At 59.3% G+C, this 22,522-nt stretch overlaps 1 protein-coding gene across 1 annotated transcript in view; it reads right to left on the reverse strand.

The window, feature by feature from the left end:
• Nucleotides 1-8,411, reverse strand: part of Gse1 (Gse1 coiled-coil protein) — a 210,126-nt gene extending 201,715 nt beyond the window's left edge. The window contains exon 1 of the mRNA XM_090357186.1: nucleotides 6,849-8,411. Coding sequence (XP_090213312.1) covers nucleotides 6,849-8,411 — 1,563 coding nt within the window. The remainder of the gene's footprint in view (nucleotides 1-6,848) is intronic.
• Between the last annotated feature and the right edge of the window lie 14,111 nt (nucleotides 8,412-22,522).

Genomic DNA, 22,522 nt, shown 5'->3' on the forward strand with positions numbered 1-22,522 from the left:
GTGTAGCCATCCCACGTCACACGGGAGAGGGAGCACTGCAGTCCCAGGTGGCAGGGGAGTCCTACAGACCCCATCTATACCAGGGCAGTGGATGTCTGTGATCTCTGCTGCAAGGTGACACCAAAAGCAGGGATCTGAGGCTCAGACACACTCACCAGGCAGGAAATGTGACCCAGAACTCTTAACAGACTTTTTTTTAGAGCACCAGCCATGAGTGAAAAAGGAAGAGCAAGAGGCCCTGTGTTCAAGCCCCAGGACTGGCACACAAAGAAACAGATGGACTAATTTAAACAGATCCAATCTTTTTGAGAAAGAGGTTGACAGAAATCGATGACCCTGTAGCTGTACCGAGGAGGAAGTGAGAGACGGTCACGGTCACTCACCAGGGCTGGGAGTGGAGAGGAGCCACCACCACGGAACCCACAGCAGATGCCTGGGGGGGGCGAAGAACCCACGCCACATCACTCCACCACCTTGGTGAAGCGGCCAAGCCCTGGGCAGCTGACTGGAGAAGCAGTGAACCCCTTGGGCGGCCTCCAGAACGTGACTCAGGGAAGGTGGTGAGGTCTGTAAACCAGGGCAGTGCTGTGAGTTTTGGCAGCCGTGTCTCCCCAAGCGTTTATTTGCTGTGGTTTAAAGACACACACTTAGGCCATTCTTATTGTTTTTTTCCCTCACCTTCCCTTTTCTCCGAGACTTTGATCTTGCCAACGGCAGCTGTGCCAACTGTAGTGCTTTTCAAGAACGCCCCTCCCACGCTGGCAAGCAGCTCAGCACACACGTGCAAACCGAGACCCAGCACAGGGACCGCCGACCACCTCTACTCCTTACACTGCATAGCTGGCACACCTCGTACCTGCCAGTCCCCAGACGGCATGACGGACTGCCACCCACCATGCTATTAGTAGGCACGAGTCAGCCACGGACCTGCCAGAGCAAGACAACAGGAAGACACAGAGAAGCAAGAGCAGGTGTCGGATGAGGGGCAGACAAGTGCAAAGAATGGTGAGCCCCACTCCTGAGTGCCAGGTGTGAGCGCTGTGCAGGGACCGGTGTACATCTCGAGGTTCTTATGCCCCCTGTGGTAACAGCATGGAACCACGAGGAGGACGGGATATGTAAGAGCAGACAGGTCACTGGGACAGCTCCCATGTTTTTTTTAATCAGTTGTGGGGCTTGAACTCAGGGCCTGTGCTCTTTTTGCTGAAGGCTAGCACTCTCCCACTCTGAGCCATCGTGCCACTTGCAGTTTTCTGATGGATCGCTGGAGTTGAGAGTCTCACAGACCTTCTTGCCCAGGCTGGCTTCATACCCAACCCTCAGATCTCAGCCTCCTGAGCAGCTGGGATGACGGGCGTGGCCACCAGCGCCCAGGGTCCTAACGCGTGGTTCTGAGGATCCCTTTTTCCCACCGCTACACTCAAAAGATGGGCCTCTGACAGGATCGAGACTGAGGTGTGCGTGACAAGTCCGGGGCAAAGGGAGCCAGAGGGATGATGGGAAACAGCAGAAATGAGGGGCCAGTCCCTCCTGAGCATGTTTTCCATGCCACATCCACGTCAGACTGGGATCCCCAGGCAGGTGAGCAAACGGCCACAGATGGAAGGACAGATGGACGTACAGAGACAGCGCATGCACGTTTCTCTGCCACCCAAAGCCACCACATGGGGCTTTCTTCAGGCCTACACACCCGAGCTCCTCTTGTCACTCAGATGGACACTGAAGTCCAGGCACAGACAGTGGAGGCTCAGGTCCCAGGCTAGAGGCATCCCCTAGTCGCTATGCCCTAGTGAACACAGCCATGTGATTTTAATTGGGAGGCTGGGGGCAGAAGCCTTTGTGCTGCTAGCTGGGCCTTCTTCCACTGACCTGGTTTTGAGTCTAGACCACTCGGCCACTCCCTTAGCCACTTTTCCTGGCAGTGCCCGTGTGTGGATGAGGAGCCTCAGACCAGAGACCTGCTGAGGCCACCAGGTAGGAGGTGAGGCAGTAACATCACAGCGGCCCCGTCAAACCTCTGCCCATCCAGCAGCACAGATGCTCCTGGGGCCTCCACTTCCCCACCCACACCCCAAGTCTGGGGTGCTCATATCACTTCGAGTAGACAGGCGGCAAGAGGCAGGAGACATGAAGCCTGGCAGAGCTCTGAAAAGGGAAAATGTCTTCCATTGCCAGAGAGAAGGGTCCCCAGCCCAGCAAGGCCCACCCCGGAGCCTCCAGGATCCCTGGGTCCACCCTGAGGCCGCCCCTGCCTCTCCCACTGGCCAGCATGCTGCTGCTGCCTGCCTTTCGGTAGCTTGATTGCAGCCAGCCGATCACTGCTGGCCAGGGCCCGGAGGTGACAGAGGCAGGGGCATCTCGGGGAAGGCTGCTCCCCAAAGGCACGGTCCTTGGCAAAAGGCCCGGTCTAGCTCAGTGAGTTGACCTTGTCCAGTCACCTCAAGGTCACCCAGGAGACAGCAGGAACACGGGAAGCCACCCTTCCCGCATGTTGGCCAGGAGCCTCATTCACGAGCCTCTCTTGTCAGCACCTAGTGTGCGGCAGCTGTCCTCACTGTTCCGCAGGACTGTCACCACTGTCACATGACCGTCTTCACTGAAGAGCAGGCTGCCCCACGTCTCTAAGGTAAGCGGGGATAAGCAGTATAGGGGTGGGGCGGCAAGCAGATGGCGCTCTGCTTCCGCCTGCATTCCCACCCTTCTCCCTCACATGGTGGCATCCAGCACACAGTAGGACCTCTGTAATGAGCACCCCACCCTGAGGCAGCCCTCCATACACACAGGTTCTCTGGAGGGGACAAAAAGGTGACCCAAAGCCAGACCCTCTAGAGGGGGGAGAGGGCACAGGGGGCGGGCACTCAAAGGGACCATGAAACTGGCATGAGCTGGCATCATGGTCCACGTCACAGAGCGTGTACAGGAATTTCTCGGGCATCAGGTCCAGGAGCCCCATGTCCTGGCCTTGCTGTCTACAGGTGACCGCTATGCCTTCCCTGGAAGTCCTGCATAAGCCAAGGTCCTATCTGGGTGGAAGCAGGGCAGGGCAGGGCCTGCAGGAGCCGGCATCAAGCCCTCTTGGGCTGGTTCTGTCTGCAGGCGGTGGACGGCCTCGAGGTACCCCGAGGTGACACCTAACCCCAGGGCACAGGCATTTGCCCATCCCCTCAGCAGCCCACACCACGACGCACACTGTGAGCAGGTCCCTGAGCTGGGCAGATATAAGACATGGCCCCACATACCCCTGCAGCAGCCACCTCTGCAAAGATACCCTCTGGACAAACTAGAACCTGAGGGGGCTGGAGCAGGGCACTGCCAGCCTTTCAAGACGCACTCAGCTGGTTCCCTCAAGCAACGTGGCCTGGGGTCCTGGGCCAGGGGCCAGGGTCATTCTGAGCTGATCAAGTCACTCTCCACGGACAGTCTCATGGTATTTGGGGACTGACACGGCACAGGAAATTTCAAGCTAAACCCCAAGAAAGCTTTGCTCTCCCCACCCCCAGCCTATACCAGTAAATGGCAAGCCTTGGAGTCTGGGAATCGCTCTCAGCCCAGGGCTACCCAGCAGACGTCCCCGAGGACTCAAACCACTGCAGCCCTGACCACCACCTGACGGATGAGGAAACGGAGCAGAGGTCCCACGGTGACCTCACTGAGTGACAAGTGCTAAAGCCTGTTTCCTGGAAGAAGGGCAAAGGTCTTGCCCTCCACTGTTCTTACCACAGCCAGGGCCCGAGGGCATCGATCCTATCAACGGGCTCTGCCCCCGCTAGACACAGCTCCTCACGGCGGCAATCGAGTACAGGGTGGGAGCCCAGAGACCTAGCAGAGGGAAGCTGGGGGCTCAGCAGACTGACCAGCCTCCTCCCGCAGGCCTTCCAGGGGAGCCACCTTCACTTCCGCTTTCTGCATCTAGAAAGCTTGTTCCTCCCAGCACTCCTAGCACACGGCTCCTCTCCCAGGTAGCCAGGCACAGCGTGGGACTCCCCCTTGGAAGAGGCAGTGTGCGCTTGAGCGATGCCCAAAGACCACGCTGTCTAGCCGCTGCCTAGGGCAGAGTGCCAACTCCAGCCTGGCACCTTCCAATGGGCTCTGCCATCCAATGGGGCCTCACCAGGTGTCCCAGGGGCCTGGGGCCAGGCAGAGGAGTAACCAGGCCTCCGGTGATGAGCGGGGAACCCGTGGGTACAGAGCTCCAGGAGGCCAGAGAGCAGATGTGTAGCTGCCTGACAGGCAAGCAGTGGCAGACACGGTGAGGGGAAGAGGGGCCAGGCAGCGTCATGGACTCCGGGTCACAGTGCACAGGCTGCAGCCCTCCCTGCACTCCCGGGCCCTTCCCAACCCACACAGTATGCAGGGACCAAGGGCCTGCAGGGCCCAGCAATCCGGGGGCCGGGAGGCAGCCTATGGGTAGCTGCCACAGCAGCAGGCAGAGGACGCTAGCCCACACCCCTTCCTTCCTTTCCCTTCTCTCCTTTTTAAACATTTCCTTTTGTAGGTCTGAAAGCTGATTCACTAATGAGCAAGCACTTAGCAGCGAGCGGCTCGGAGCCCTAGGAGACCGAGGCACAGGCCGTGTCCTGGCTAAGTGGTTCCCTGTGGCTCCCTCCCACGGAGTTCTCCAACCGCACACGGAGGAAGCAGAACATGAATGTGGAAGCCAGGCTGGGGACGGCCCCTGGCTGAGCGCCCAACCCCCCCAACCTCTGTGGCGCCCATCCACACATTCTTGTGGACTTGCTGTGCCTGTCCCTCCCCCAAAACACCACTGGGCAGGCCTGCCCAGCTCCCGGGATCTGGAACCCCGCGTGGTACAGAGGAGGCGCTCCACAAACACTGCTGGATGAAATGGGGAAGAGAAAGGGAGCAGGGACGGGAAAGAGGGAAGAAGGGCATTAGGGAGGGAGGCCAGAAGGCCCCACCTCTGGGTCCTGTTGAGGCGGCCTGGAAGCAGAGCCACGCCTCCTTCCCGCCCATTCAGGAGACCTGTACACTGCCGTCACCACCACCACAGGCCTGGCCCAGCCTCACCACCGGCGGGACTGAGGCGGCCACCAGCACTCCCACATATTTGAAAAGTCTTCTTTCCCTTGGCACCTGGCAGGCACCTCTGCCCACAGGATGCTCCCCGACGCCACGCCCTTTACCAACAAAGCCCTCTTGTCTCCCAAGGCCAGACTTCTGCACGCCCCAGAGGGGAGCAGAGCCAGGGCCCCACAGATCCCCAGGCTACACAAGGCACCAAGGCTAAGGGCTTCTGAGAGCTAAAGGAGAGCGTCCGTGGGAAGGCCCATGGGGTAGGTGGGCCACCTGCTTTAGAAACCATGCAGAAGTTGGGTGACGTTAAGCCGACCCCTCAGAGTGGACAGCCTGCTCTCTGCCCCACCACACTGACCAAGAGACCTCGGCTTCTAACGGGCAGGGTTTGAACTCAGGAGTCTCATGCTTGCTAGAAGCCCCATCATCAGCGTCGTTTCTTCAGCTTCCTGGGGTTGCAATCAGCCACGAGTTCAGACGTTCAGCAGAAGACCCCAGGGCGCATGGACCAGCAGTGGGCAGCACCTCCAAGTCCAGAATGGGCGCCAGCCAGGCTCAGCCTCTCAGGAAGAGAGGCTTCTGGCCTCCTCCAGACCCGCTCCCCTTGCACCTTAGGCCCCAAGTGCTTGATCTGGGGGCGTTTACCTCCCAGGTCATGCCAACCCCATGGCGTCCACTCAGGCCAGGCGCTGTGTTTGCATCCCAGCCAAAGATGCCAACCGAGCTGCCAGAACAACAAACCGCTGGCAGGCAGTTTAGCTACAGGAGATGGGCAGGAAGAGAACCAGGACCTGTCCTGCTCCAAGCCCAGGCTCCTCCCCCCAGGGGCCAGACAACGTGCCCTGGGGGTAGAAACTTCCCACTTCACCCCAGACCAAAGCCCCAAAGACCAATTGAGGCCTAAAGCCAATGCTGGCAGGGAAAGAATCCTGGGCAGCCGGTGGGAGGGGCACCAACATGGGCAGACACCACTTAGGAGATGTTGGTGGCGTGCCTATGTCCCCAAGCACCCCACACCCCAGATCACACAGGACAACAGCCATTCATTCACTCAACAGGCCACCGCCCCGGGCCCAAGTAGACCCCTGCGGGCCGCTGACTGTCCCAGGCCTGGCTGTTTGGTAGAAATTTGGATCCCGGGCTCAGGGGCCAGGGCAGCAACCCCGCTCACAGGCATCCTGTCGTCATCAGCCCTTGAAAAGCCTGATCAAAGTTCTCAGAAGCAGCACAGAGGCGGTCACCCCAGGGGAAGCGGTCTCCCCTGGAACAGGGAACCCCACAACCTCGGCCCTGCTCCACACAGCCGGCTTGGAGAGAAGAAAGGACCTCTCCCACCAGGAGAAGTCTGTCTAGGCTACTGTTGCCACATTCCACAAGTGAAAATCGGTTTGGTAGCTGAGAGTCACACGTGAAAAGCATGAACTTCTGTGGAAAACTCTGGACAAAGTGAAGCGGCTGGGAGCCAGAGCAGAACAAGTTCCCGCCAATGTGTGTGGACCCAGCTGAGTGCGGAGACGTCATCTCTGTGGTAGCAGGGCTGCCCTAGTTGCTGGCGTTACCACGTGGACCACAGGCTTACCCCAACTTCCTCCGATTGACAGATCCCCCTGCAGACACACCAGCTCCAGCCTAGGCATGCTGGGGCCCAGCTTCTCTCTCCTCCTGCCTTCGCGAAGTCCCCAAGGGCAGTGGAACAGTGACCCATGGAGGGCACCTGCTGCTGGAACATGCCCCACAGACCTAATAAAACATCACTCCCTTCCCTGCACACCGGTCAGAGAAAGGCGCGAAAATGAGAAAAAGCTGCTGCTTACCTTTGTTGCTGTGGCCACCGGGGAGCTCCAGCCCACGGGTCCCTGGCGAGTGGTCCCTTGGCCTGCACACACCAGGGTCCCACATTCCACACAGGCGCCAATGGTCAGCTGCCGCCCGTCGTCCACCAGCAGGCTGTGGCTGGCTCGCAGGGTGTAGAGGAACAGGGGCAGCCTGGCCACCCGCACAGACTTCAGCCCCAGACACCGCTTCTTCTCGCGCTGGCAGAAGAAGCAGACAAAGGTCTCCACCTGGTACTGCCTCGACCAGGCGCTGAGGCTGTGGTGGGCGCCCCGGGCCTCATGCCGTAGCCACTGGCCGAGCAGGTCGTGGTAGCAGAGCAGGCAGGCCGCCACCAGGCCCGTGGAGTCGGCGGGCCTGGCCCGGGGGGCTGGAGGGTACACAGTCAGAAAGGGGAAGAAGGGTTCCTTCTCGCCCAGGCGGTTGGCGGGGTTCACATTGAGCTGGAACTCCTTCCCCGGGCCCAGCTCGGCCCCGCAGATGTAGCAGACGGACGCCAGGCCTCCGCGGGCCGAGGCGGGCAGCTCGCAGAGGGCCGGGTCGGAGGCGGAGAAGGCCTGGTGGTACCGGCCCAGGAAGCCCTGCACGGAGCTGATGAGCTCCTGGTCCTGGCAGGCGCGGTACAGGGCCCAGATGTCCTCCAGCACGCTGAAGCACTTGGGGCAGCTGCGCACCTCGGAGCGCTTGTTGGGGGCCCTGGCGTTGGGCGGGCAGGGCAGGAGGCTGAGAAACGGGAAGTGCATGGAGCTCCTGGCGTTCCCGTTGAGGACGCGAGAGGGCACGGCCCTGGCGTCCCGGGTGCAGTCCTCCCCGCAGAGGTAGCAGGCCTCGGGCAGGGCGCCGGCCGGCGTGCCCTCCTCCCTGGGGAGCCGCCTGCCCTGGGAGGCCATGCCGGGGGCGTGGCTGGTCAGGGGAACCACGTAGAGCCGCTGCAGGACGGGCACGTTGGCCAACTCGAAGCTGTGCCACTGCTGCATGAGCGAGGAGAAGCAGCAGGCGCACACCAGGGTGCTGCCCGCCTCGCTGATGGGCTGGGCGCCGGGCGGGGGGCTGTGTAGCCACAGGAAGGGGAAGAAGGGGGCCTGGGCCGGCTTCTCCTGCTTCTGCACGTGGATCTGGTGCAGGGAGGCCGGGGACAGCGCCGAGCCGCAGATGTAGCAGCAGAGGCCCTCTGGTGGCCCGGCCTGGCTCTCCAGGAGAGCCTGGGGGACGCGGCCGCCGCCGCCGCCAACGCCGTTGTCCTTCTCCTCCCGGGGGCCCGGGAAAGGCGGCTGCGGCTCCCGCGGGGCCTCCTCCTCGCTGGTGATGTGGACCTCGCTCTCCGCGGACGCGCAGCGGTCCCCCGGCTCCCTGGGCGGCCTGCTCTCGGGGGTCGCGGCCGCCTCGCCCGAGGGGGCGCCTGGACAGCCATCTGGAGGCGCCGCCTGGAGCGGAGGGCCGGGCCAGGGGTCCCGAATGCCCCGGAGGACGCTGGCGCGGGGCTCGGGGGCCCAGGGCCTCCCCGCCGGCTTCCTCCGACGCCTGGCTGCGGCCTGGGGCTCCATGTCGGCGGGGGCCTCGCCGGGGCCGCCGTCCTCCTCCCGGCCGCGGGCCTCGCGCGGCCCCGGGGCTCCCGGCGCGTCGCGGCGGGGGCTGGGGGCGTCGCGCGCGGCCGGGTCGGGCTCGGACGGGGGGTCGGTGTCGGACAGCTCCGACAGCTCCGAGTCCGGGGGGTCCTCGGCGGCGCCGCGGGGCCCGTCCGGGGCGTCGTCGGGGTCGCCGGCGCCGCCCGGCGCGTAGGCCGCGTTCCACTCGCGCGGGGCCCCGGCCGCCCCGCGGCGCCCGCCCGCGCCCGCGCCCGCCGCCGCCGCCGCGCCGCACTGGTGCGGGCGCTTGAGCCAGTACATGCGCTTGTCCACGGGCGTGCGGGCGCGCTCGAAGGCCGCCCACTGCTCGCCCAGGAAGCAGCGGCACACGGCGCACACCAGCACGCAGCCGTCGGCCGCCGAGAGCCCGCGCGCGCCGGGCGCCGGCTCCTGCTGCTGCAGGAACGGGAAGAAGGGCTGCGCCGGCCCCGCGCCCGCCGCGCCCGCCGCGCCCGCCGGCCGCTTCACCTGCAGCTTCAGCTCCTTGCCGCGCCCGATGCCGCCGCCGCAGATGAAGCAGGAGAGCGCCGCGCCCGCCGCGCCCGCCGCCGCCGCCGCCGCCGCCGCCGCCGCCCGCTCGCCCGCGGCTGCCATGAGCCGCTGCTTGCGGGAGACCGGCGCCGGCTGCCCGCTCATGGCCGCTCAGCGCCCGCCCGCGCCGCGCCCGGCTCGGACCATGCGTGCCCGCCGCAAACTTTGCCGGGCCCGGGCCCAGGCGCACGGCCGCCCGCGGCGCCGCCCCCCGGGGCCTGCGCCGCCCCCCGGGCCCGCGGAGCCCCCCAGCGGCGCCGGCGAGCGCGCCCGGAACGCGGCGGCGGCGGCTGGAGCGGCGGCCGCATGTGCGAGCTCCGGCGCCTGCCAAAGCGTGGGGTCATTTAATTGGGGAGGAGGCGGGGCGGGGCGGGAGCGCGGCCGCGGGGAATCCCTCCCCCGGCCGGCCCCCTCCCCCTCCCCCCTCCGCCTTCCCCCTCCCTGCGCTGCGCCTCTCCCCTCCCCCTCCCTCCCCGGAGTCCCAAACTGCGCACAATGGCTCCCCCGCTCCTCTATCTATTTTGTGTCCAGTCCGGCAGCGCAATGATTCATCGGCCCAATTAGGGGCGCCCTTTCTCTCCCTCCCTCCCTCCCTCCCTCTCTCTCCCTCCCTCTCTCTCCCTCCCTCCCTCTCCCTCCCTCTCTCCCTCCTCCCTTCTCCCCCCTCCCCACCGTGCAGCCTGGACTGGGCCCTCGGGGACCCACCAGAGCCCAGCCTAGACTGAGGCTGCTCTTTAAAGGTCAAACAGGACGCCCAGTAGCCAGGTAAGCACACAGAGAGGGCCAGGAGACGCCTCTCTGAAAGGGCATCGCTGCCCAGGAGCTGGGGTGGCCACCCCCTCCCATCTAAAGAGAGGACCTCCAGGGCAGCCCTGGGCTGGGAACACCTCAGGACCCAGTGCCCTAAATTTGGAGCAAGGGAAGAGCTGTGCCCTGGGTGTCCCCGAGTGACAGGAGACTGCCCACCCTCAGCTTGCCCAGACCCTCCCCTCCACAGGCTCCCCTACAGAAATATAACCGCACTGTGCACTCCAGGCTCTGGCCTCAACCTCTCTGGGCTCCTTCCCCTCTTGGTAAGAGCTGCGGCAGGGTTGTTTCCATACTTCATGCATCCCAGTGTAGGTGGCAGTGCCCACTTAGCATATCTGGGTTAGAAGTACTTAACACAGACTGCCAGGTACTGCTCTAAGGACTTCTTGCACTTCTCATGGCTTCCCCCACCAACTGTGCCATTGCCCCATTTTACAGACAGTGGGAAAGGGGTGATCAAGAGCTGTCACTCTTCCGGAAAGGCTGAGCAGGATTGAGCCCCCCGCAGCAAGGCTGCAGGCCCCTGCGGTCTGCCCCAGGAGTGCTGCTTTCTGAGAAAGACATCTGGTTCTTGTTGCCCTGTCACCCTTCTGCTGATGGAGACTGTCTACTACTGTGCACACACAGGCCTGATGCCCAGGCCTAAGCTGGAAAGCCCAGAGCAAATCCATTCCCCTCTAGACCCCGTCTCATCCCACCTTTCCAACTTCAGGATTCCATGAGTCTGATTTCCTTTCAGGACAGCTGACCTGCGCAGCTGCAGTGAGATTCGGCTGGGGACAAAGGTGTGCGGTGGGCCTTTCCCTTCCCAGTCCTGACATGTAAATGAAAGCAGGCTTCCTCTTGGCACTGGCCTTCTAAACACGTGGAAGGAGAGAAGGGGCTTCCTGGGAATTCCCGAGATCCGATCTTTCAGGGCTCACATACAGGGACTAACCCAGAAAGCACAGGGGACAGGGAAGGGGCCTGTGGGCCTCCCAGCTCAGAGAAAAGCTAGATCAGCTAACTATGCTGTTGAACCCTGGGGGAGGGAGCTATGGCGTTCTGGCTCCTGGCATTTTTTAATACCTGGTGAGAAGAGAGAAGGTGATTAGAGAAACTTGGGAAGTCTGCTAATTGTCTCCTCCCACTGAAAGGAGCCTAGAGGTCCCCCTCCAGCAGAAGTGGGCAAGCCCTCAGAGCTGGATACAGGCTGTCCCACTGCCCCCAAGCCCTGCCGTGCCCCCTCAGCTGCAGCATTCAGTGCAAGAGATGGTCATTCTGTTTATCTTCCTCGCCTGACCTCCCATTCCTCCCAAGTGTTCCCTCCTGAGGCTGCCTTGCTCACTCCAGTCCAGGGCTGACGTGTTGCCTGGGGCCCAATCCTGGTCTGTCCCTTGTCAGCTTTGTGAGCCTGAGGCAGACAGCTTAGCTCAACCCTTCCTCTGTTTCCTGCTTTGGGCAATGAAGGGGCTCTAGCTCCTGACCTTGGAATCAAACAGGGCAGAGAAGGGTGCCCTGAGCCACAATCCAGTGACTGTAGGTGGCTATGCATACGAGAGCCCCTCCCCAGTCTCCCCAGGGTGTCAGGAGGCTCTCCTGATCCCACCTGCATCCCAGCATCAGGGCCACTGTCAGGCAAAGAGCCTGTGGTGGGCCAAGGTCACAGGGACAAACTGGGGTGGGGGTGGGTGATGTTCCTGGCAGAGCTTCCTGTGTCACATGTATGCATGTCAGTGTACCCATGCAGATCACAGTGTGTGTGTGTGTACACGTGTGTGTCCCTGCATGGGTGTACATGTTCTTGTGTGTACATGTGTGTTGCTGCACCTGACAGCAGGAGCACATGTGTGTGCCTGCACGGGCAGGGGTGGGGGGTGGCGGGGAATGAGCCCTGTATGTGAGATGTGTCCAGCTGGGTGTTTGTGTTTCTTTCTAGGCACCAGTGGAAGAAGGAAGGAGGTGGGAGGCACTGCTCAGTCACTGGTGGGTGGGCCTGGGGGCGGGGCCTCCAGCACAGCTAGACACAGCAGACGCCTGCAATCACAGCCCTTCCATGACTACTGTGTGGCCTCGGCCCACTACTTGACCTCTCTGAGCCTCAGAGAGGCTGGAAAATAGGGCTGAGTGAACAGCACACCCTGGAGGATGGGGGGCGGGGTGCCCTCTTGCAGGGCACCCTCACCAAGCTGCCTGATGTCACAGATCATAGCTGAGACTACAGCTCAGAGAAGGGAAGACAATGACCCAGACACATAGCACATGGCAGAGCCGCTCTGTGAGCTGTCAGCTGGTGAGCAGCCAGAGAGTTTTCTCCTTCTTCTCTCTTGGGCCCCGAGCTGCACTGTTAAATCCAGGCCCTAACAGAGGGCTGGACACGGACATGAATTTATACCAACTTCACATACCCACTTCAAGTGCATGAAGACCCAGTTGGATTGAAACCCTGGCCCTATCCAGAGCTACCAAGCCTTGTCCCCAGCAGAGCCCTCGCCCTGCGGCCCAGGCTTCCTCTAGGGAGGGCCCTGTCTCTCTCCACACTGTGTGTGTGGCTCTGGCTCCTCCATGCTGGGACTGGAAAGTTCCAGCTCATGCAGCCCTGGCACTGGCGCAGGGCAGACCCCGCCCACTTGTTCCCCAGGAGACGGAGGCGGAGGGCACGGAGCATCTGGACACATCTCCAGTTCGCAGCTGCTGCAGGGGTGGCTCAGCCCAGACACCACCGGCCCTGCCCTGGGCCTGCCGCAGCCGTCACTGGATTCTGTGACTCTGTCTGGCCCCCTCTCCTGTGGAGCAGAGCCTGGCACAGGCCTGATGATTGGAGCCAATCAGTGCTAGGACCAGGGACACACAAGAACGCTGGGACAAGGAGACACAGCAGCTCTACGAGCCTCAGCTTCATCATCCATCCCTGCTCCCCGCAGCCAGCCAGCCCAGCCTAACTCCCACCTGCCCCCACGGCCTCCCCCTCCCCCCAGTGGTGCCCACGCCTCCACTTCCCTTCCAGGTCCCAGTCACCCTTCCCACGCCCGTGCATCCTGCCTCTTTACAGACAGCCTGTGCTGTGTCTGGCCTCCTGCTTGCTGGAGACAAGAAGAAGGAGAAAAAAACACACACACACACATTTATCATCTGCCTGTCCTATTTTTTTTTTCTTTTTGCCTAAGAATGAAGCAAGCCCTTTTCTACTATAACCATAAAGAGCTTGAAACCTGGCAGGCCACTGGCAAAAATATATTCTCCTTCTCAGAGGGAAGGAATGTTACTGTTAACAATAAATTTATAAAAAAAAAAAAAGAAAGAAAAGAAAAACTGGGATTTATGGAAACCTCGGGCCTACAAACCACTTCACATCCATTAGCCACTGATCTTGGAGGCCTGATGGGAAGAGTTCTGTCTGTTTTAGAAGTGGGGAAACTGAGGTTCCAAGGAGCAGGGCCTGCTCAGGGGCATGGTTTCCTGGAAACAGGACAAGCTGCTCATCGCCGGAGCTGATCAAATCCCCTAGCACTGCCCTGTCTCCATGGCTTCCACCCATTCCCCACAAGCCGGGAACATCTAATGGTCTCTGGCACCCTGCCCTGAGAGGCATTGCTGGAGCCCGTAGAGGGTTGGAGGTAGATGGACCCCTCTCCTTCTCTGGGGCCTGAGACAACTTAGGCAGGAACATTTTGTAAGCTGTAGAGGGCCTTGTTACGTTAAAATAATAATAAAAGTAAAAAATAAACCCACAGCGGCTGCGTTAGAGCCAGCATGCAGCGTGCAGATCCCGATTGCACAGGGGTGTTCCTGACAGAGTTCAGGAAAGGATAGCCCATGCCCCCTCCAGAGATGCCATGCCCCCCCCCCCCCCCCGCAGCCAGCCCTCCCCCATCTGGGAACCGAGGAGATTGCTGTGAGCTCCGGAGCCTCGTAAAACTCCTCTGAGAAATGATCGCCAGGGGATGACTGGACAAATACCACACATAAATCTTGAGTGTGCTTGCAGGCTCCCTGGCGGCGGCTTCTCCGCGGCCAGTCCCCGGCAGGCCTCAGCGTGGCTGCCCTTCTAACCTCCAAGCCACAGAGGGTCCGGGGCCAGGTCGAGCTCCAGGGTGAGAGGGAGCAAAACCCGACCTCCAGCTGCACTCCCTGTCCTTGGCATGCAGTCAGCACTTAATAGGAACCAGTGTGCGCCTTGCAGGCCACAGTGACACTAGCTAGCAACTACTGGATGCCTACTAAAGGGACAAAGTCACCGCACTGGAAAAAACAGGGTGGGGGCACTGCTCTCACAGAGCTGGGAGGTGTAGGGGCTGGGTTTGAACCCAGAACCTTGCTCTAGCGCTCCTGGCTGCAGGCTTCCACAGGGGCATCCTGTCCCTGACTGGGTCCTACCTGTGATTGCTCCCTGGCTCCCTGTGTCCTGCCTCTGCCCCACCAGTGCCACACTGACAGCCAGGGACCCTGAGTTCTTAAACACTGCAGCGCCTTGTTGGAAGGCGGCCGGCCCCCGGCATTGGCTTACAGGAGGCCCGGGGACTGAACAGCCACACATTCTGTCTAGAATTTCTGTGACCACTGAAATAAATATATCCCAGCCCTCAGCCGCCTGCCCCAGCCACCATCTGCCTGCCAGCTCCCTGTAGCTGCTGGACGCATGGGCTCGTAGGAACATGCAGCAGGCCTGAAGCCCGTGTCTTACGCTAAGCTGGGATGCTATGTTTTTCAAGGCCTGTACAGAACAGTGTACAGCTGGCTGAAATTCCACGAACAACCGCATGGCTGTGTGGCCAGCACCCAGCACAGCTGCTGTCACCCTCCCAGAAGCCCCTGTGTCCCTTCTAGTCAAGACCTGGATAACTCACAACCAGGACCCCAGGCATCCTGAGTCAGCTCTGACTTCTGTATCTGCAGCGGCTTCCATGGGACAAGATTCGTAAGCCACAGAATCCACCCGCTGAGGTTGTGGGCTTCCTTGGCTCTGAGTCAGCACGGACACTTCTGTAGCCATGGCTGCAATCAGCTTCAGAAAAGAACCCCCCACCCTCAAAAAAGAGCCCCCCACCTCCAAGCCCTGGCACCATACACCCACTTTCTGCTGCCGGTTTTGACTTTGCATAGGATCCATGGTTTCTGTGTCTGGCTCCTTTCACTGGCCACAATGTTCTCAAGGCCAAAGCACGTCCCAGTGTGTGTAGCCCAGACTATTTTGTACTTAATATGGGGGGGTGGGATGTTGTCATGTGGACTCTTGGTCGGGCTTCATTTTCCTTTTTGGGGGGTAGGGGTCCTACGGGTTGAACTCGGGGCCTCAGCAGATGTTCTACTTCTTGAGCCATGCCTGTAACCTCTTTTGCTCTTGGTTATTTTCAAGGTAGGTCTCACTTTATCCCTCTGCCAACCTGAACTGCCATCACCCTCATGTCAGTGAGAATGACATCACCCAGCCATTGGTTGTGATGAAGTCTCACAAACTTTTGTATACAGGCTGGTCTCAAACCATGATTCCCTGATCTCTCCCTCCTCTGTAGCTAGGATTACAGGCTTGCGTTGCCTGGCCAAGTTTGTGGTAGCTATTATTGGGATGGGGGGTCTCACTTCCTGCCCAGGTTCCTGTCTAGACCATATAGCTTCTGCTTCCCAATAACTGGCGTGGCAGAGCCTCTCAATCTCAGCTTCCCAAAGAGCTGGGGTGACAGATGTGAGCCACTGGAAGTTGATTTTGGCTTTATTTATTTATTTTTAATTCATTCATTTAGAATGTTAAAATGTAACAGTGAAATCCCCCTCCAGATAACTAACATATGCTAATATTCTTTTCACTGTGACAATTCCTGACATGTATCCACTGTACTCTGTTCAAACTCACATCCTCTCTTAGTTTCTGTTATTCTTGCTTGCCCCGGTGTCTAGCTTTTGCTTCATATTATGCCTGTGAAATTCTTCCCTGTGTGTGTGTGCGTGCGTGTGTGTGTGTGTGTGTTGCTGGGGATTGAACTCAGAGCCTCCTGTACATTAAATTTACGTCGTAGCCCTGTATTGTACCAGCCCCTCCCTGCCTTCCCACGGAGTGGCACATTTTCCTTTCTCCTTCAGCATGGCAGTCCGATGGAGAGCAGGCTGTCCTTCACCCATCAGAGGGCGTGAGAACTTTCCATCCGTTCTTCTGAACATTCTGGCCCAGCGTCTGTGGGTAGCACTTGGGAGGAACGGAGCTGTTACTTCCGGTTTGCTGTGTATTGCCTTCAATATATTCAGATGTCTTAAATCCCATCCATGGTGGCCGCTGGGTTTGCCAAGGCTCAGTGGCTCCCAGACTTGGCTTTCCTGACTCCTCTCCTCGGCTCCCGCGCACCAGCTGCCCATGTGGGCAGCCTCCCTGCTCCCCACCAGCTGAGCGGGCCGAGGAAGCCCATTCCAGCCCATTCCATTCCAGCTTGGAGATCCAGGCTCCATGGCCATGTTTGCATTGGGTCGAGGAAGCACATGTGGTTTTTCCTCCTGGGCTCTGAGACTGTGCGCCTTTCACAGGCCAGAAATACTCCGGCATGGCTTGCTCTAAAAGGAGAAACACATTTTTAAATTCCAATCTGCCTGGGTCTTAGCGTGATTTAGAACATTCCAGCTGTCTGAAGGGCAGCCCTCTCCAGAGACAGGAGCTTCCAGCCCCTGGCTCACTCTGGGCCGCCACCCCTCCTGAGGGCCGCAGTAGACTGGCAGCGCCCAGGCTTCTGACAGAGGCAGGGTAGCAGTACGTGTAGGCTTCAGAGGAGGCCTCAATTTTGTAATGGTCTCAAACTCTCAGTAGGGGCAAGACATGGGGCTCATGCCTGTAATCCCAGCTACTCAGGAGATAGAGATTCAGAGGACAGAAGTTCAAGGCTAGACTTGGGCAAAAAGCTAATAAGACAACTACTCAACCTTTAGGTTAGGCGTGGTGGTGCATATTCCTGGCATAGATAAAAAGGAAGATAGATCACAGTTCAGGCAAAAACGTAAGCCTCTACCCTCAAAAAGCTTAAAGGGCTCTGCATGTAGCTCAGAAAGAAGAGCACCTGCCTTCTAAGCACCAGGTCTTGAGTTCAAGCCCCATTGACACCAAAATAAAACCCTAAAACCTCAGTAGGCCTGTTTCGGGCCTGTAGGTATCATCCCCTTTCATCTGTTTAGTGTATACTTTCAGGTGTGCTTAGGACCGCATGGAAAAGGGAGCTGAAGCATAGAAATGCCAAGCTGTTGCCCAAGGTCACAAAGCATCTAGTGACAGACCTAAGATTCTACCTGGGCCTATACACAAACAGAATTAGCGAAACTTAAGTCCTACATTGCTTTGCCTCTGGACTTCAAAATCCACCGGGAGATGTAGCTCTGCTACCTAGTGTCTGCCTGGCTCAGGGAAAGTGGCTCCCCTTCTGAGCTGCATTGCTTTAGTCCCTGCTGGCCCGGCTCAGCCTCTTACCATAGCACAATCCAGTGCAAGAGAGCCCTTGTTCACAGAGGGCAGGCCTCAGCCTGGCCTCCTTCTATGTGTGGCTGAATGCAAGCAGGGGAAGCCCCCTCCCCCACTTGCCTAAGGTCACACAAAGTCAAGACTAGAATTTGACTTTCCTGAGCCCCCTGCCAAAGCTCTAGGACCTCTGGGAAATGATACCGATGATGGATGGATATAAGGCCGAAGCACTCACACCCAGCCACCCTTCCCCCCCACCCCCTGCTTTCTCCTGACTTTATTGCTTCCTGGTGAGTTGAGTTTTAGCTCAAGGAGAACCAGCTCTGGTCCCAGGAGAGTAGCCGAGTCTGTGTGTGTGTTGTTTCTGGAGTCCTGGGTGTCCCCTGGTGGCTCCAGCCCAGCCCTCTGACATGCCTTCCAGAAAGACTATCCCTCAGTGGGCCTCCACCCCGCACGCCTATTAATATTGATCACACTTGAAAGCCGAGCCGCCAGAGAAGAAAACAGCCGTGGACAGGTGCTGTGGGTCTGGTGCTGTGGCCCAGGCTTGGGCAGCTGGGGCCGGGGCAGGGGGGAGGGAGTAAGGGGTGGGCAGAAGCCTCCGGGTGGAAGCAAAGCCAGGCACTCAGTAAGCCCAGGGCTGAGTCGCCCGATGCCGCTGTGCTGTTCCCACAGCAGTGGCTGTGCTCCGCCCACACGGTGGGGACAGCTGGGGCTCTCTGAGCTAGAGCACAGGCTGGGGACTGGGCTGGGCACAAGCTCCCGCCTGCTCCCCTGTGGGGGCCCTGACATTCATTTCCACCCAGCAGCCAGCGCCTGGTCTCTCTTGCTTCAAATCCTGCTCAAGTTTCATAGCTCTCAGGTTAAAGATCAGACTCCATGTTTGTTGGGCTTTGCTCTTGTCTCTAGGAGACCCAGGACTCTTGGACCCTTGCACTTCCCCTGTGTCCTGGCCCTGCCAAGAGGCACCCGGAGTGAGTGCCATGCCGCGCTGTCTTTGCACACACCTCTCCATTGCCAGGGACCCAGGGCCAGCCTTGTCCCAATCCTCCCTTCTGAGCTGCAGGCTGACTCTGTGAACTACATTTCCCAGGATCCCTCTGCCTCCGACTTCTCACTGGAGACAGCCAATAGGAGGGATCAGAGGCTGAGGGGCAGGCAATAGGAGAGACCAGACGTAGAGGAGGGAGAAACCCAGGCCTATTGATGGCTCAGTTTCTCTCTCTCTCTCTCTCTCTCTCTCTCTCTCTCTCTCTCTCTCTCTCTCTCTCTCTCTCTCTCTCTCTCTCCCTCTCTCTCCTCCTCCTCCTCCTCTCCCCCCTTTGCTCTTTCCCTCCCACACCTCTCCCCTTCCCCCCTCTCCCTCTTCCTCCCCACCCCTCCCCACCCCTCCTTCCTTTTCCCCCTCCCCCTTCCCCCTCTCTTCTCCTTTCTCCCTCCCCCTCTTTCCCCCCTCCCCCCTTCCACCCTCTCCTCCCCTTCTCTCCCTCTCCCCCTTCTCCTATTCCTCCTTTCCCCCTCCCCTCTCCCTCCTCTTCCCTCCTCCCAGGGAAGTCTACTGAGCAGCAGATTTCCTCTTCTTCCTCTGCCCCTCCTGCCCCAGCCCAGGTGACAGCAGCTTCCTGTCTTCTTCATCAGCCACACTCTTCCCCTTCGTACCTGGAGCTGTGTTACCAACTATCTAGCCAATTCCCCATCACTGGTCTCTTTCCCACCTGGCTTAGGTACCCTTTCCAGGCCAGTGCTTGCCTGTTTCTTGGTCCCTGAGAGTGTGTGGTGCAAGGCCTGGCTCGGGATGCTGTGTGACAGGCCGTTCTCTGGGACCGGCCGGGGGTTTTCTTCCTCCTGCGTCTACTGCTGTTTGTAATTATGATTTCATGAGTGTGGTTACTTGGTTAACATCTGTCTCCCCAAACTCGCAAATTCCATGCGGGTGAGCGCCCAGCATCTGGTTTTGCTCAGCTCTGTGTGTTCAACACTAGAGGCTGGGAGGACTCCTGCCACGTTGAGAAGAGAATAAACACTGGCTTGTAATGAGCGAGCATGTGAATGAGAAGAGCTGGGGCCAGTTAGCTCAGCCAGCCCTCTGCCTCTAGGTGAACCCTTTTCCCTCCTTCATCAAGCTACTAAGTGGATTGCTTGGAGAAAACCATCTTTGCACTAAGGTTTATGGAGTACCTGTTTTATGGCCACCCGGGGTGAGTGAGGTGGCTAGACGATGGGCAGTAGTGGACAGGTGAGGGGTGGAAGGATGGTTTGGTGGTTGGGTGGGTGGATGGCTGGATTGGTGGATGGGGGAATGGATGGGTAGATGGATGGGTGGTGAGAGGTGGGTAGATAACGGGTGGATGCATGGCTGGGTGGGTACTGGACGGGTGGGTGGGTGTGGATGGATGGTTTGGTGCGTGGCGAATGTACACATGGCTACACTGGGTGGGTGGATGAGTAGTGGATGCACGGTTAGATGGGTGGATTGTCAGGTGGTTGGTGGGTGGACAGGTGGATGGATGGATAGGAGGAAGGAAAGTTGGGTTTTTTGTTTTTTGGGGTTTTTTTGGATAGAAAGCAAAGCAGAGAAAGGATGGGCAGGCTGGGTTAGGATAAAACCTCCAAGTGTTCTGAGGAGAAACAGAATGGAGCTGCCAGGCCTTGCTGGGAACATTGTGCTGTGTTCCACGAACTCCACCAGAAGCTCAGGTTCTGAGAGGGGGCGGGGCAGGCACTGAGTGTGCTCCCTGTGCTAACCGAGACCACAGACTGCTTCGGAAGCCCGTTCCCAGGCGGGCTGAGGGCGCCGGGAGCACTGGCTAGCCCCGTGCCTTTCCAGGGCACAGACTCCCCAGGTGGCTGTGAGGGTTGACATGTACCCAGGGACCAAAGGCAGAACATGAGACCCTGGAGCCAGCACAAATCCAGCCCCAGAACCTCCCTCTGCTCAAGTCCCGTCATCCCCGCTTCCTCCTCGAGACCCAGGTCAGGAAACCAGAGCAGAGCCTGGAAGATCACGAGGTTTTCATAGTCAGCCATGGGGCTCTGGGCAGGCAGGCCACATGCCACAATGTGTAAAACCCGAACAGTGGGCACTTCTCCGACTGCATCAGGCAGGAGTCGGGAGGAGCAGCAGACCTGACAGCTGGCACCTGGGCATCATTCATGGGCATCACTGTCTAAGAGGCAGAATCGCCTCTCTCCGTGTTGACACCCGTATTAAGTGGCAAACCCTAGCTGAGAGCTCGGCAGACGACAGCCCCAAATGCATCCATCTGGGCAGGTAACAATCAAGTTCCCTTCATCACCTCAGGGAGGCTCAGCGCTTGGGATTGCAGATGTTAGCCCCCCAAACCATGCCACCTGTGCACGTGGTACCTGACACCCAGCCAGGGCAGGGACGGTGCTTAACCAAACACAGCGAGGTTTCCACAGCAAAGAAATGAATCCCGGTGCTGAGTGGGAAGAACAGAGGCTATCACTAGTCTCGTGACCATTCAAGGCAGGGTTTTGTGGCCGATTGTGTGGCACAAAAAGGTCTTCTGAGTTTGTTTTCTCTTTCAGCTTTCTCAGTTTTGAAGTTACAGATAAGGGCACGAGTGGCCCGTGACATGGAGAGACAGCGCATGCGCAGGCTGTCAGGGCTGGCCAGGGATGACCCGGGAGTGAATCCACACTTCCCAGCCCAGGAGGCCAGACTATAATCATCCGGAGAAAAGACCGAAGCCTGACAGGGGAGGGCGGCTGCCAGGAAGAGCAGAGATTTCCTTTACATATGGGTATGTTCGAAGGTTTCTACCTGGCCCTGAACTAATGTTCCTCACTGGAGATTGGTTGTTTCTGTGTAGCAATAACAGGCATTTACAAATGCCCAGAGACCATGAATGAGCCCCGGGGAATGTGCTGGGATAGCATACCAGGCTCCTCCTGTGGCCCCACCTGGCACCTCTCAGGTGAGCGACACAGCTCCTGCTCAGTCTCTGCCCCACTGCCACCTGTACTTTGAGAACCAGATTCCAGAGGTTGCCTGCAGCAGCCTGGGTGTGTCCCCGTCTCTATGGCCCAGCCTCTGCTGGCCTCTTTGGGGAGAGCCTCCAGGCCAGAGTACTGCTCTGCACCCCTGAGAAGAGACCCCTGAGAAGAGAGAGTGGGCGCCAGGCAGGCAGAGGGGATTGGACAGCGGAGGTACCAGAGAGCGGGTGGCTGATTCCCAGCCATCCCTTCAACAGGTGGCCTGCCATCTGCTCAGGCTCCCTGCCCCAGCCACGTGTCCAGTCCTCTTGAGTTTAGCTTGGCCTGTGCATGCGGCCTGAGTTCATCTAGCCAGAAAAAGAACATGGTGAAAGCTGTGGGGAGAGGACAGAGGGCAGGTCACTTGTCCCCGGGGAGGGAGTCTAAAAATGGCCGGGGACCTTGGAAATTCCCTCTGCTCAGCTCTGACCTGTCACTTTGCTGTGTCCCTGGAATTGGCTTGAAAGGCTTTTTAGTTCCCACACCCTTTATCAGATAGAGAACAGCCCAGAGAGGTGAAGGACCCACCTGGGGTCACACAGGACGGACATCCATTGATTCACCTGTGGGCCCTGAATGTTTATGGAGGCAGCTTCTGCCACCCATGGAAATGGGGCCTCTGGAGCCTCTAAACCAAAGGGGAATAAGCAAAGCAATATACAGAGCAAGCGTCACAGCTTCAGACACCGCTGAGCTGAGCCGAGCCGAGCTGGCAGAGTGCTCCAGGCTTTCCAGCCTGAGTTTCCATGCTCAGAGCTGGTGAGCAAGACCGTGGCTCACGGATGACTGCTTCTGTTCAGCTTCGGCTGTCCCTGCTTTTTATTGTCCCAACAACCCTGCACAGTCATTGTCAGCGTCTTCTAGATGAGAGCCCGGATGACTGTCATTTTCCCCACCCCCGAGGCAAGCCCAAGCTTCAGCTGGGGTCAGTCTGACCACCAGCTGGCCTCCCCCTCCCTCCTGAAATCTGCCACACCCTAGAAGGGACGTGTTGGAGCCTGTCCCCTGGGGCAGGCCCAGCTGTCCCCCTTGCAGCTGCCAGGACCTTAGCATGCCACACCTGGTACCAGGCAGAGGCTGAGGCTGGGGGATACAGATTTGAGCCCTCCGGGCAGGGAGTACTCTGGGTCTCAGGCCCCAGATGCAAAGTGCCTGGTTAGGGGCTCTGGGGTTTGTCTGAATATTTATCAGGCTCAGAACCCTGCCTGACCCTGTACCAGCACCAGTTCAGGAGGACTGGCCAGTGCGCCCATTATGATCTGCTCAGGCCCCGGGGCAA

Source organism: Megascapheus bottae, chromosome 24, assembly GCF_031878675.1.
Source record: "Megascapheus bottae isolate mThoBot1 chromosome 24, mThoBot2.hap1, whole genome shotgun sequence".
Taxonomy (NCBI): Eukaryota; Metazoa; Chordata; class Mammalia; order Rodentia; family Geomyidae; genus Megascapheus; species Megascapheus bottae.